We start from the raw sequence: 15,085 nt of genomic DNA, 5'->3' as shown, positions 1-15,085 counted from the left end.
GTGTGAGGTTCCAAACCAACACACAGCTGTGTTATATTCATGTCACGAGAAGGCCGCTTCTTCTGCTGCAGACAACAACAAAAAAAAAAACCCATACGCACTTTCACAATTTCCTCAAAGTCGTGGTTCAGCCCATCGTCCTTGCGACAGGCTCTTGTTATCTAATCAAACAAGACAAAACCTGTTAAATCAGATGAGCGCATGTTTGTGCTCCACGTACATCGACCTGAGAGCCAAATTCTCTGCTAAAAAGTGTCGCCTTAGTTTCACCGCTGCCTGTTGGAACACGATTTGTGTGAAAAACGTTCCTTTTCCCCCAAAGGTTTGCTGTGGGATGTTTCCCCCAACGTGAAATGTGTTCGTCCAGACTCTGGTCCTTTGTCGACAACATGTCGGAACCGTTCTTGTGAAATGAAAGGAGCTATCGAGTGTAATAAGGTATTGCTGGAGGGTGCATTAAATCATTAATTAAGTCAGTTCATTTGAGGTTAAACCCACGTCCTTCAACAATGAGCAATCTCAGAATGCACAATATTCACCTTTGTAATGTTGACTCAAAATGAAAATGAAAATGAGTAACAATGCCATAATTTATTCATTTGCTCATAATTGTTTTACTGCTTCAAAACACTTGAACATTGTACCAGCTCAAGCTCGTGCCAAGTGCTTTTTTTTCCTTCTCCTTTCTAAAGCCAGTAAAAGTACTGCGTGCCGTCGACTGGCCCGCCGAGCTGTCAATCACTGCTTCAACCACCTCTGCAGGAGTAAGAAGATGTGATCCCGCGCCAGAGCCAGCTGGGGGAGATCCTCGCTCCTCGCAGGGTACATGTTGGCACAGTGGGCTGTTCCTGGATCAGAGACGGCAGAAGGATATTTATTAAATGTAGAAACCACACGGCAGCGAGAAGAAAAAAAAAACCCCGTCACCCCGCCGAAAGAAGTTAAGATTTGAACAAGGGGGCCTTTGTTCGGCGCTGAAAGCGTTGCTCGGCTCCCGTGACGTGAAGTGATCTCAAATGAAATGCAGCCTCCAGTTAACTCTGTGACTCGACAGGTTTTGACCATAGAAACAAAAAATAACCAATTAAGACAAGTTCCCCAAAGCCTTATTAAAAGATAAACTGTGGCCAAAAGGATGATCTCATCGGCTATAAAGGCAGATCCCTCATGATACACATTTGAAAACACTACTTTATAGAAGATAGTACAACGTACAGAAGGCCTTGGTCTCATTGCATTCTCACCCTGGATGAAAACGGCGGGCAGGTCCGGCGAGATGTCCGACGTGACCCCCAGGGCGTGCCACGGGTCGACGGAGCCGTTGGGCAGAACTATCCGGGTGGAGCGGATGTCGTAGGCGCCGTACAGCTCGTTGGTTTGAGCCACGGCCTCCGCCAGCTGCTCGCCGCTGACGTTGTAGAAGTCGGCGCACTGAGTCACGTGATACCTGGCCGGGGGGGGGGGACAAGGGTTCAGCAACGTGGAGGAAAGTGGGGTGTGTGTGGGGGGGGGGGGGGGGTGGGTACACCCGTCTGATGGGCAGGGAGGCCCGGTTCGGCGTACTCACACAAGAGGGAAGCCCGTGAACGGTTGGTTGGGGGAGTCAGTGCTCTGGTAGAATCCAAATTCAGTGCAGGTCTGGTAGACCCACTGTCTCCCTGGCAACGGGGGAAACAAAAGATGAGTCGCAGAGCTAGCACGTAGCACAGGGCTAGCACGTAGCAGGCAAAGCTAACCATCCGCTTCACTTGTTTTTGTTACTCCCAAATTAAAAGGGGGGAAAAGTGCAACTGAAACCTACAAGACAAGGAGGGAGGGGGGGGGGGGGCGCGTCACATCACAGTGGCTTTTGATGAGACTACTTCCTGTTCCAGTGACCGACCCCCTGACCCCTGGAACCGCAGCTGGAAACAAGGCCCAAAGCACAACGTGGAATACTGAGAACCACCTCAGAATGAACCCAGGTGGTTCTTCCATTCTACTTCGGGAAGAAAACATTATTTCACAGTTCCAGACTTTGATTTAGTCGTTACGTGATGTAATTACATTGTTAGAAATTGCTCAGTTTATTTTTTGATGTACCCAAAAAAGCTTTTCGACAACACCCTGAAGTGGGTTTCGCTTCGTTATGACACATAACCCGTCTGGTCTGTGTTTTATTGCAGTCTCCCGAGGCCGCCAGTGTTTTTCTACCTTCTCATGCAGCTCATTGCTCCTAAAACGTACTATTACTATAAGCAGCATTACTTTGTTAGACTAGAGTTTACCACATTATTTAAAGATCACAGTCGGACAACAGTGGAAAAATATCAGTATGACATCACACCGTCGCCGTTTTTCCACAGAAACACAACAGCCTGCCATCAAAGCGGCAAAGAATAGCCGGTGACACTTTAAAATGACCACGTCTGCACATACGCAGACCGCCCAGTGAACACACACCTCCCCCGGCGGCCGGCCCGCTCCACGACGCATCCGCCATGTCTCGGCGGTAGCCCTCGTAGCTGGCGTTCAGGCATTTGATGGAGAAGGTGTCCATCATGAGGCGGGCCACGGCGGCGTAGCGGGCGTAGGGATCCCCGAGGGAGGTGTCGGCCATCACGTCACAGAGCACCTTGATGGTAATGTTGGTGCCCGTCGCGCCCTGAAGACGAGGACAACAGTCAAGGTGACCATTTTTTTTTTTTAAAGATGGAGATTATTTTGTAATTAATGTAATTCCCCAGGCTTTTATTTTGAAAGGCGACATGAACTTGTGACATATACTTGCACATCCTCAAGGCTCCATTATTTGGCCCCAAATTGAACGAGACAAGAGTGAATCTGAGGACCTGCTTGTGTTTTGGGCTCCATGCGCAGGCGGTTTGATGTGGACACGTCCCACTGGCTCCTTAAGAGACCACTTCCTGCTGAAAACCCGTCATCCACAAAGTCCAGCTTGAGGGCAAGTGCAGTGGAGGGGGGGGGGGGGGGGGGTCTGACACAGGTCTCACGGTTGGAATTTAATCTTGTTTACCACAACGCCGGCCCAATTAAAGTAAATATTTGAACTTTGTGGAGCCTATTTTATTCTCTTCTGTTAACTATTTTCACATAATTCAACAACAATTATTGTTCTTTCTGGCTGCATAACAGCCCATAATGCAGTTCTTCCAGGTGCACATCTGCCCCAGGCGACCTGTGCAGGTGGAAGCAGTTTTTTAAAATGTATTTTAAATACAAATGCATCTCCCTCCCTTCATCTCGCCTTAAAAAGAGGAACTTGATTCCCGAGCTGCAGCGTTACGCAACGTCCTCCGCCCGTTTCCTGAAAGCCCCCCATTGATAACCTGTCAGCCTGCGATCGCGTTACAGCCTCGGTCCTGGTCCCAAACCCAAATGTGGCGGCCCCCGCTCCTCTCGGCGCTCTTAGAAGTGTCTCTTTAGCTTCGAGGCGACAGGAAACTAGAGACCACAGAGGCTTTCTTACTTCTTTTGGGGGGGTTGGGGGGGGGGTTATAGCTTATTAGTAACCGTACTCACGCCTCCTCCTCGAGGCACCGGGTGTGGTGAGGAGGGGGTGAACATAAACAGGGAGCTGGTAAAAAAAAAAAAAAAAGGAAAAGAGGGAGGGAGGGAGGGAGAGCCGGGGGGGGGGGGGCTGACTAGCAAGAGATGTACAGTGAGGGATGATAAGACAGCCTGGTGAGATGTGTTGTGTGCAGCCATGACTTTTTTTATGAGCTAAAATGATCAGGTATCATCTGTACAGTTAGAAAGCATGATAGAAAGCTACAAATGTTCACTTTTAATTTAGTAATTGAAAAACTTAAGCCGTGAGGTTTGGGCTCTTAATGTGCATGACACGCAAATAAAATATATTGATGGTACTCTGAAAGAAAAAACAAAAGACGACGTTTGGTTTTGCTACACGGAGAAAGATCAGCAGTTATTTTGTCGTCTGCGAGTCTTATTTCGTCCGCCTTAAGACAATGGTGATGCAAGTCAATGCGGATGTAGAGGAAACTATTAATAAAGTATCCATCTTCATCAGAACCCTTGTTGTGGCTTCATTGGAGGGTTTTGCAATTCGACGTTGCAGTTCTACGCGTTAGAGCAATCGGAGAGACCCAACATGGCTGCATACCGCTGGCAGCACAGACAAAAGGAAAGCAGCCAGCGCCCCCCCCCCTCACCACCCCTCCGGGAGCCGCCATGGAGACCAGACAATGCCCCCCGTTTATTACGTCTCAGAGAGGCCTGCAGCCCTCCCACACCCCATAGCTGCCTTCCACTCAACCACGACTGGACCCAGGGCGACCCCTGACCTGCAAAGGCTCCACGCTCAGAGTGAGAAAAGCACAAGTCAGGTCAAAGGGGGTCGTTCCCGTAAACCGAGGTCTCACCTCGAACCCCCTGTTGTCTTCATTGTACTGGACCACATCCATGAAGTTGCCTGCCAGCGTTTCCAGGAAGTAGGCCGAGTCCATCTCCGTCTGGACCTGCAGTTTGGAACACAAGCTGCAGGGGAGGGGGGGGGGAGAGGGAAGGGAGTGAGGCGAAGAGGAGATGAAGGTGAGGAATCAAGTTATCGGTGAATGGAACCTCAAGCTGTTTCAATGAAGGTGTTTGGAGCTGAAGAAAAAGTCACAAAGAGTCCGGGCGCCGTACTTGAAGTCTTTGGTGATGCTGTCGTAGGTCTTGGGGTCCTTCAGGCGCTCCGCGAGGGTCCACGAAGCCTTTTTTACCAGGACGGGGCAGTCCGCGTCCTCCGACGCCAGCGAGCGCCACACGACCTCCAAGTACTCTGTTGGAGGGGGGGGGGCAAAAGACGCGTGGGGGGGGCTCAGCCAAACACAAACGATTCAAATAACCGTGAGCCTTGTTGTCGCGGCAACGGCCTCCCGTCGACTACCTGGGAAGTTGACCGCGGCGCGAACCGGCGCGCTGGTGGCCACGGCGGCGTGCACCAAGTGGGGGTACTTCAGCCGGAACCAGGCGGCGAGAGAACCCGGGTACGAGCCCCCGAACGCCACCCACTTCCTGTCGGCCAGCCCGAGGCGCTCCGCCGTCACGCTGCGGAAGTGCGCCAGGTCGGCCAGCGCCTGGCGACTGCTCAGGTAGCGCAGGTTGTCCGTGCTGAGGTCGCTGGAAACCAAGAGGAGGGGGGGGGGGGGGGGGGGGGGGGTTTGAGTGACTCGACAGATTGGGGGTGTCTAGACTGCCACCTAGTGGTGAAGCAGCTACAGCCTTTTATGGGGGGGTTCACATTATTGTGTGTGACGTAAACGTTTGAACAAAGACTGATTCTACGTGAGCCTTTGTTAACGATTCTTCATGTATTGTACTTTTTCTTTAAATGGGGCGTTCCAGGCTGCGACTGCTCCTCAGAGGAAACGCTCGCAGTTTGAAAGGGGTTTAGGTCCAGTTGTGCAGCGGTTCATTTGTATGTTTTTTTGAGGAGGGGGGGGGAAACCTGAAGGTGAAAACTCACGCGGTCGGGTGGCTCTCTCCGTAGAAGCGGTGCTCCAGCATCAAGCAAAGCGCTCCCAGCTTCTGGGCGTAGGTCAGCCAGGCGCCGTCCCTCATCCAGGCCGGGTTGGCCGGGCCCTCGCCCCCGATCATCAGAAACACCGGACCGCTCGGTTTGTAGAAGGCTTTATTTACAAAGTACCTCTGGGGGGGGGGGGGGGGGGGGGGGGGGGGGGGCGGCGACAAATTCTGGTCATTTAAAGTGCACCTCTGTGCTTCAGATAAAGTTCTGCACTGGAAATGTCCTAAATGTAAATGTGTTTGTGACTTCACAGGAAGTCGAGACACACTTGGTGTACATCTATCTCTTTATGTGCAGCAGCCATTCCTGATGTTTGTGTACCACATGGTGTTGGGAGCCAATCTCAGGTTGGCCACGGGTGGCAGCGTTTAATCGTGTGACAGGTGGTCTACATGGGGAGGGGGGGAGGGGGAGGGGCACAGGTGCAATTGAGAGAGGTGATGATGCCTGGGTGACCGCACGGTTTTTACCGCTATCCAAGACGCACAGCGAGATAAGGAACCAAATGCATACACAGTTGTTGGTTATAAAAAGTATACAACTAATAAACGGGAACTTCACACAAAAAGACGAGTGGCTCACGAAAATCGGTCACTACAATATAGACAGATATATAGAGGTAGATATACATATTTATAAATGAAAATTGGCACATTTAGTTTCGAGGACTACTTTGACCATTTGAATTCACATCTAAAAAGGAATAAAAGAAGAACATATACTTTAAAAGAATGCGTGGTTGTGCCGTTGTATAGACCCTAAGGACACACAGAGCATGCACACATACCTGCTTCCACACTCTCCTGTCGGCCCCATTGAAGTGATCCAGTCTCTGGGTGAACCACTGCTCCTCCGACACGCTCCTCCGTGCGACCTCCTGCGGCTCGTGAAACCTGCGGAAGCCTCTAAACTCGGCGCCGACACTCACGGACAACAATACAAGCAACGTTACACCACGGAGAAGCCCCCCAGCACGACGACGAGCCATGCCGCTGTTTGCACGGACTGAAACTAGGAATTCGAGTCAGGGGCACGTGACTTTGTGAGCGTGATCATGTGATAAGTTATCTGTTATGCGAGTTAAAATGATTCGAAGAACGTGGGAGAAATACCCTTTAAGCTCATTTCCACCTACCTCTGTAATGATTGTGAAATATTTTCTCCTCACATTATCCTAACTGGCTACAATCTTCACAAACATCTTGTTTTCTGGTGAGTTTTTTTAAACATTAAACGAAAGAATGATGTGTTATATTTTAACAGCAGCGGTAGCTATAAAAAAGGTCCCGCATTTTGCACAGGACCTGAACTACACACGCATGAAATTCCCTCGGGGCACCACCAACAGGGGGCGCTGAAGCGAAATGACAACACGCCTTCTACTGAAAGAAGAAGAACAGGTCCGCTCACAGAAGTCATCCTCAGTTCCGTTTGCTAGCCGATAGTTCATTGAGCCGCAACTATGGAGGAGGCAAAAAACAAAGAGAATAAGCAGCCCGAGAAGACCGATGAGAAGGAAAAGGAAAAGGGAAAGGCGCAGCAGTCCTCAGGGAAGGATAAGGAAAACAAAGAGGAGCAAGAATTGGTAATGTTTTCTCATTCAAACGGCGCCCAACTAACGTTTCGCGAGCCAGAGGTGTTATTTTTTTTGCCTTAGTCACTGCCACTTCCACAACATGGTTGCGAAGGCCTAACTCATCAGTTACCGAAGATACATCACCGACCGAATAATAATCGTTAAAAAAGAACGTATCGTGCAAAGAAAGCTCCCTTTTGACTTTGTATGAATTCCGTAGTCCTTAAAAGTTGTGAGTAATCGTACTCTCCTAGTTAGCTAACGTTAGCCTAGCCAAGCTCAGCCGGTAGGCTAACGCGATAGCTTTTTTGCTTGTGGTCGCTGTCTTCCCGTAACGTCCCTGTCATCGCTGTTAGCTTTTGCTACCTGAAGTGCTAGCACGTTCAACCCGTCAGCATAAACATTGGCGCTCAGCTAACGTTTTCACCACACATCATTATACGTATTCTAACTTTTGAATTGACGTTACAGCAATTTGTCGGGTTAGCTTGTAGCGTTTGTTGGGGTATTACTTAGTGTAACGATTGCTAATTATCAAAGTGTAACGGCATTATGATTAACCTTCGATATGATTTATATGCACTATTCAAGTAAATGTAAAGCTAGTCGAGTAAACTGGTATCAAATTAGTGTCATGAGGGAATGAGGTTATTTTCCACGCTACCTGGTTTTGCCAAACATTGCTTGGCACGGTTCATATATATATTTTTTTATCATTATTTACCTCTTTGGGTATTTATTATTTTCATTATTACGTGCTCATATTGTATATTATTAGAAAGCGGTTGGCATGTAAAGATAATCATTGTCATCCCCATTATCAACCAAAAACTATGCTTACCTCTCTTAACCGAACCATTCTTGTTTTGTTGTCATTTTCTAAGTTTCATTAGTGACAGATGTTTTTTTTTCTTCCCCTACCTCTCAGTCAGAAGAGGACAAGCAGTTACAGGAGGACCTGGAGATGATGGTGGAGAGACTGGGTGTAAGTGTTTCTCTTATTTCTCTTGGTTATTTAAATATGCAGGACCCTTGAGTTCTCAGGATGTAAAGGCCCTGACATAGCAGAATAAAACTCATCACTCTTACAGGAGAAGAACTTGGAGCTGCACCGTCCGGCGTTGGAGGAGCTGCGCAGACTAATCCGCTCCTCAACCACCTCCATGACGTCGGTGCCCAAACCCCTCAAATTCCTTCGGCCACACTACGGCACGCTGAAGGAGATCTACGAGGGCATGGCTCCCGGGGAGAACAAGGTGAGGCTTCAGTGTGCACCTGCCAGAAAAGCGTTAAACGCATGTATTGTAGAATACAATATAATAGAATATTCTTTGGTAGAATCACCACAGTAAACATTTCCTTGGAGCACATATTAATTCAGAGAGATAATAAATTGAGCTTCTGTTTTCAAACAGTGAATTTATATCGTTCTGCTAGTTATTCGGTCAATTCAGATATGTTGTACAATTTTATTATGGACATTTTCCTCATCAAGAAACTACCCATTATTCTTTTGTCCGAAAGAAAGACAGAAGCCCGAAACCAAAGCATGTTCTGACTAATTGAGTTATGGCAGCTCTTGTTTCGGCCTGTGACTTTAAGTTCAGTTGTTGTTGATGCTTTGCAGCGTTTCTGTGGTGACGTGGTGTCGGTGCTGGCCATGACCATGAGCGGTGAGCGCGAGTGCCTGAAGTACCGTCTGCTCGGCTCCCAGGAAGAGCTCGCCTCCTGGGGTCACGAATACGTCAGGTAAAGGCACCAGCTGACACGCACGCACCACCGTCGCCTCCATTGCAGGAGGAAATGTATGTGAGGCGTATGGGATGAAGGCCAGTCTGTGATTACGGTCATTATGAACTTCGTAGCTGACGTTTGGGAGAACTCATTTTTTCAAAAAGAGCGGAAAATAAGAAAATCAATCTGAGCGGCCGATGGGACTTTTCTCATTCTTTCTGTTTATCCTTTTCCAGGCACCTTGCCGGTGAGGTGGCGAAGGAGTGGCAGGAGGTGGAGGAGAGTGACAAGACTCAGCAGGAGACGCTGCTGAAGCTGGTCAAGGAGATTGTGCCCTACAACATGGCCCACAATGCCGAGCACGAGGCGTGCGACCTGCTGATGGAGATCGAGAGGCTGGACATGCTGGAGGACTACATCGACGAGACCGCCTACAGCAAAGTCTGCCTGTACCTCACCAGGTACGTTGGGTGTTTTTGTTTTTTTCTCAGTAGGACCTTTTATGCAACGTACCCCTTTTCATCCGTGAACTTTGCCCTCATTGCTCCTCCAGCTGCGTGAGCTACGTGCCCGAGCCGGAGAACTCAGCGCTGCTGAGATGCTCCCTGAACATCTTCAGGAAGTTCTCCCGTTACTCAGAGGCCCTGCGCCTGGCCCTGATGCTCAACGATGTGGAGCTGGTGGAAAACATCTTCACCTCCTGCAAAGACATGTAAGCCACATAGAGAGCAAACACTGTTGCTAGGCCAAAGAAGGTAGTCATGGTAACGATAAAAGCTGTTGAGCTATCAGGGTGGGAATGATTACCCAGTTTTTTTGCCCTTTTCAGATTTGCTCTGGCCTCTCCTCGTAATGTTGAGGCCTGCTGTTGCATTGTGGGTGCTGTACTAGAAACAATCTCCCCTTTTTGGCTTTGCAGAGTTATCCAGAAGCAGATGGCCTACATGCTGGGTCGCCATGGCATGTTCCTGGAGCTCAACGAAGACGTGGAGGACTACGAGGACCTGACGGAGATCATGTCCAATGTGCAGCTCAACAGCAACTTCTTGGCCTTGGCCAGAGAGGTAAGAGAGCCGATAGAGACTCGACTTCTTCTTAAATTAAGCAGATTTGTTCACATAAGTTATATATTGAAATCTTTTGTTTTTAAGTAGTATTTCAGAAAACAAACTTTTGAGGATCCTTGCGTTTTACAGCGTGCTAACTAGACCTGGGTAGTGAATCGGATGCCCGCTGCAAGTAAATGATTTACTTAGGGTGGAATCTTTTCAAGTTTTAACAAAATGCGTATTGAGTTTCCAGGTCTGAATTAATGAGGCCAGTTTCTCCTCCGGTCCCTTTGGACTGAATGAGTAATGGCTGACAGCACGGAGAAGAACATGACTCGACACATTCCACCGTTATTAATAACCCACTCGTCTCGCCCCCAGTTGGACATCATGGAACCAAAAGTCCCAGATGACATCTACAAAACACACTTGGAAAACAACAGTGAGTCTCGCACCCGTTTTATGACGAGAGACCTTTGAATCGGTTACCGAGTATCTGTTGGTTTCGTTTGACCAGGGTTCGGAGGCAGCGGCTCCCAGGTGGACTCGGCTCGCATGAACTTGGCCTCGTCCTTCGTCAACGGCTTCGTCAACGCGGCCTTCGGGCAGGACAAGCTGCTCACAGACGACGGCAACAAGTGGCTGTACAAGAACAAGGACCACGGTGAGCCAGAGTCGAGTCACTCACCGTGTGTGTGTGTGTGTGTGTGTGTGGACATCCGTGGAGTCGCTGTGGTTTCAGAATTTCAGTTTTTTCTTATTTGATTGTCTGGTGACCATTTTTTTTTTTTTTTTAAACTTCCCCAGGCATGTTGAGCGCCGCGGCCTCCCTGGGTATGATCCTGCTGTGGGACGTGGACGGCGGTCTGACCCAGATCGACAAATATCTCTACTCCTCTGAGGACTACATCAAGGTAATGGACATGTGAGGCGTCTGGCTTGCTGAACAGGCCGTAACCACACACACACACACACACACACACACACACACATCAAGTGGAGATCTTTTGGTCGTTGTTACAACTCACCTGCGCCTGAAGATCCTCCTCGGTTTCACTTGTCCGCGGGTTTCATTTCCATCTTCAAAGGGTGTTTTATTCTTTTTGGAAACACTCTGGATGAGTCATTGTTCATTGATAAAAGACGGAAACTTGACTTGACTTCCTCCTCTTTTTTTGAGGTTATTTCCCAGGAGGACAAAAATAGAAAAAAAAAACAAAAAAGTGTCTCCATGTTTTTTTTTTTTTTTTTTTTTTTTTACACCTTCTTTGTCTTTTTCTGTGTGTGTGTGTGTGTGTGTGCACGTGTAGTCTGGCGCTCTGCTGGCCTGCGGCATCGTCAACTCTGGTGTGAGGAACGAATGCGACCCGGCTCTCGCCCTGCTCTCAGACTATGTCCTCCACAACAGCAACACCATGAGGATAGGAGCCATCTTTGGGTGAGGAGGACAAAGTTAGACGTGGCCAAACACACACACACACACACACACACTTTTAGATTCTTATTTCCCCCCCTTGCCGGTGGTGCTTTATATCAATTGAAATACTATTTTATTTTGTCTTTCTATTGAAAATATTGGGACTACGTGGCACTATGGCTAATAAATCTTTAAACAATGTGACTTATCCGGGTCGTCTCCGTTTCAGACTCGGTCTGGCCTACGCCGGCTCCAACCGGGAGGACGTCCTGTCCCTGCTCCTCCCCGTCATGGGAGACTCCAAATCCAGCATGGAGGTACAAATGTCGTTTTTTTTTTCATTATTATTATTATTATTAGTTTTGAGCAGCCTTTCACGCGTGCGTTCACACCCCCCCCCCCCCCCCCCCCCCCCCCCCCCAGGTGGTGGGAGTGACGGCCCTGGCGTGCGGCATGATCGCCGTCGGCTCGTGCAACGGAGACGTGACCTCCACCATCGTCCAGACCATCATGGAGAAGAGCGAGCAGGAGCTGAAGGACACGTACGCCCGCTGGCTGCCTTTAGGCCTGGGACTCAACCACCTGGGTAAGCAGGTGGACTCGCTGCAGACATGAATAGAGATTTGAAGGAGTGCAGAAGGAAGCGCCGCGTGTGACGTGTGACAGCTTTTGACATCAGGGAAACCTTGTTGTCGTCGTCTTGGGTTTTATCGGCACAGCGGCTCCTTGACGTCAACGCTCTCTGTCCTTTGGGCCTCCTTTTGTAAGCTTCCTCTGTTTAGACTTAGTCACACCTCGTCCCCGATCTCCCGTTGCCGGGTTACCTGATGCTTTCACTCCAGCTTGCAGTGATGGCTCTATCTTTTCCACCCTTTTGTGAAAGCTGCTTTATCTGCTCCCTTGTGTGTTTTTCTCTTCTCGCAGGTAAAGGAGAAGCCATTGAAACGACCCTGGCGGCTCTGCAGGTCGTGCCCGAACCGTTCCGCAGCTTCGCCAACACACTAGTGGACATCTGCGCGTACGCAGGTCCGTCTCATAGCGCTGTCTTCTGTCCATTTCAAACGTTTTGTACACATGCATATGATCCACTTAGATGTGCTGATTAGATCCCTAAAGTAGAGCTTTTGATGATGCGTTCCCCCAGGTTCCGGTAACGTGCTGAAAGTGCAGCAACTTCTCCACATCTGCAGCGAGCACTACGAAGCCAAGGAGAAGGAGAAAGAGGAGGAGAAGGACAAGAAAGACAAGAAGGACAAAGACAAGAAGGAGACTGCCGCCGACATGGGCTCCCACCAGGTATGGACCACCTCCTTACCTCCTTACCCTCACACACCAATCCTCTGCTGATACCTCTTCTCCATCGCTCACGTTGTGGTTGTGTTTCCCTCTCAGGGTGTGGCCGTTCTTGGCATCGCCCTCATCGCCATGGGGGAGGAGATCGGTTCAGAAATGGCACTGCGAACATTCGGACATCTGGTCAGTAGCTCTGGGGTTTTCCTCATTCTCATAATAATTGATGTTCTCTCGTCGTTACCAACGTATGGGGGACATCTGTTGTGGGTCCTTCCTGTCCACAAACAGCACTGACCCCTCCTGAAAATTGCCTATTTTGAAAACAAAATGCAGATGCTGTCAAGTTTGCATCTGTTCTTTTGGTCCACGTATTATCACTTCCATCCATACACGCATCGACCTTCGATCATTGTTTAAAACGGCGTCTTCTTCCCTCAGCTGCGTTACGGCGAGCCCACCCTGAGGCGAGCGGTGCCCCTCGCCCTGGCCCTCATTTCAGTGTCCAACCCTCGTCTGAACATCCTGGACACCCTCAGCAAGTTTTCCCATGACGCCGACCCCGAGGTTTCCCACAACTCCATCTTCGCCATGGGCATGGTGGGCAGCGGTAAGTCGAATGGGAATTATTAAGACGTTTTCCCTGTTTGTGGGCATTTGTCCTTTTTTATGCTACAATGACGAGCGATATTAAAGAAGGATTGTCTGTTGACTCATTAAAAACGTTATTAAAAAGAAAGGGGAGGACTAGAGAGAGGTGATGTGCTTTGGCTCCAGACCATAAGACAATAACTTTTCTCTGCATGCGGCTGCGCCCCGCTGAGGATCTCTACGGTCGACCGTTAGAACATCTTCAACCTCGTATTTTCCTTCCTCCTCTCAGGCACAAACAATGCCCGGCTGGCCGCCATGCTGCGGCAGCTGGCGCAGTACCACGCCAAGGACCCCAACAACCTCTTCATGGTCCGACTGGCTCAGGTGGGCGGCGACGCACAGAGAAAATACAAAGTTGATCTCCGCGTTTCGCGGGAATCCCGCTTGTCTTTGTCCAGCTGACCGTTGCCGCTCTTGTGCGTCCCTCAGGGTCTGACTCACCTGGGCAAAGGCACGCTGACGCTCTGCCCGTACCACAGCGACAGGCAGCTGATGAGTCAGGTCGCCGTGGCCGGGCTGCTCACCGTGCTCGTCTCCTTCCTCGACGTCAAGAACAGTTAGTTCACCGCCCTCCTCCTCTTGCTGCTGCCTCAGCTTTGTGTTCTAGAGTTCAAAGGTGGCATTCCATCAGTGTTAACCCCCTCCCTCCTTGTGTGCTCCAGTCATTCTGGGGAAATCTCACTACATTCTCTACGGGCTGGTAGCGGCCATGCAGCCACGGATGCTGGTCACCTTCGACGAGGAGCTGCGACCGCTGCCGGTGTCGGTCCGAGTCGGACAGGTACACATTAGTATAAATGGCACTTTTGAAAAACAGACGTTGGGACATTTTTAAGAGCAACAACAACAACGGGGGAAGTCAACCCAACTGTTTTGTTGCTCTCCGCAGGCCGTGGACGTCGTCGGCCAGGCGGGGAAACCAAAGGCCATCACGGGTTTCCAGACCCACACCACGCCGGTGCTGCTGGCCCACGGAGAGAGGGCCGAGCTGGCCACGGAGGAGTATCTGCCCGTCACCCCCATCCTGGAGGGCTTCGTCATCCTCCGCAAGAACCCCAACTACGAAACCTAAACTGAATTATTCTCACTGGCCTCTCCCACGTTGTGTGTGTGTGTGTGTGTGTGTGTGTGTGTGTGTGTTTGTGAGTGAGTGAGTGAGTGAGTGAGTGAGTGTGCGTGTGTAAGGGTAGCCCTCCATGGCTCTTGGCAGTTATTTAGTTGTGTACCGTGCGGCTGAAAAGAGCAAGGCAGGCCTATCCTTCTCCCTCGCTGCGTCTCCTTTGCCGACGGTGGCTCAGCTCCAGCAGTCATAAAAATACCGAATGGTTGGGGGTCTGGTTAATTGGACTGGGGGAGGGAGGGGGAGGGGGGGTCACACCGAGGAGAACACTGGGACAGTATCCACGCTGCATAGATGGTTTTTCCCCCTATTCTGATCCACCGCTCCCACATGCACTAAAACCAGCTGTCCGACTGACCCGAGGCCAGTTAAGAAGTGCGTGAACAGTCCGTGTCATCTTTTGTAATTAGAGCATTCAAAAGTATGTATTCATCAACCACCTATTTTTGCTTTTTGTTTTTGTCATTTTGGTTTTTTTTGTTACAGTACTGTAAAAGGTTGAATCAATAATAAAAACTCAGACCCACATGGTGGAAATGTGACTGCTGTGTGTTGATGATTCTGCTACGTTTATTACTACAGGTTTATTATAATTTACTTAAACTCACAAATATTTGAGCAGAAGGGGGGCAGGTCCCCCACAAGGAGCGGTTTAGTCAATAGTGAAGTTTAATTATATATATATATATATATAAAAAGGCAAATGTGTGTG

The 15,085-nt window shown here is 49.5% G+C and overlaps 2 protein-coding genes across 2 annotated transcripts; one reads left to right on the top strand and one right to left on the bottom strand.

The window, feature by feature from the left end:
- Positions 1 to 251: 251 nt before the first annotated feature.
- On the bottom strand, positions 252 to 6,584 carry prss59 (serine protease 59, putative). Its single transcript, XM_037466134.2, has 9 exons — positions 6,321 to 6,584; positions 5,474 to 5,655; positions 4,895 to 5,127; positions 4,651 to 4,786; positions 4,386 to 4,500; positions 2,443 to 2,644; positions 1,568 to 1,658; positions 1,245 to 1,447; positions 252 to 848 (listed from the first exon to the last, which is right to left on the bottom strand). The coding sequence occupies exons 1-9, from the start codon at positions 6,519 to 6,521 to the stop codon at positions 739 to 741; spliced, it is 1,473 nt and encodes a 490-aa protein (XP_037322031.2). The 5' UTR covers positions 6,522 to 6,584; the 3' UTR covers positions 252 to 738.
- A 313-nt stretch (positions 6,585 to 6,897) lies between these two features.
- psmd2 (proteasome 26S subunit ubiquitin receptor, non-ATPase 2) lies at positions 6,898 to 14,915 on the top strand. Its single transcript, XM_037466108.2, has 21 exons — positions 6,898 to 7,118; positions 8,038 to 8,094; positions 8,201 to 8,365; positions 8,737 to 8,858; positions 9,080 to 9,304; positions 9,397 to 9,555; positions 9,763 to 9,907; positions 10,274 to 10,334; positions 10,410 to 10,556; positions 10,700 to 10,806; positions 11,203 to 11,330; positions 11,539 to 11,626; positions 11,733 to 11,895; positions 12,234 to 12,335; positions 12,454 to 12,605; positions 12,702 to 12,785; positions 13,041 to 13,209; positions 13,483 to 13,577; positions 13,683 to 13,809; positions 13,916 to 14,034; positions 14,143 to 14,915. Exons 1-21 carry the CDS (start codon positions 6,996 to 6,998, stop codon positions 14,323 to 14,325), a joined length of 2,721 nt encoding a protein of 906 aa, XP_037322005.2. The 5' UTR covers positions 6,898 to 6,995; the 3' UTR covers positions 14,326 to 14,915.
- The last annotated feature ends 170 nt before the right edge of the window (positions 14,916 to 15,085 follow it).

Source organism: Pungitius pungitius, chromosome 3 (genome assembly GCF_949316345.1).
Source record: "Pungitius pungitius chromosome 3, fPunPun2.1, whole genome shotgun sequence".
NCBI lineage: Eukaryota > Metazoa > Chordata > Actinopteri > Perciformes > Gasterosteidae > Pungitius > Pungitius pungitius.
This window is presented reverse-complemented; position numbering and strand designations above follow the sequence as displayed.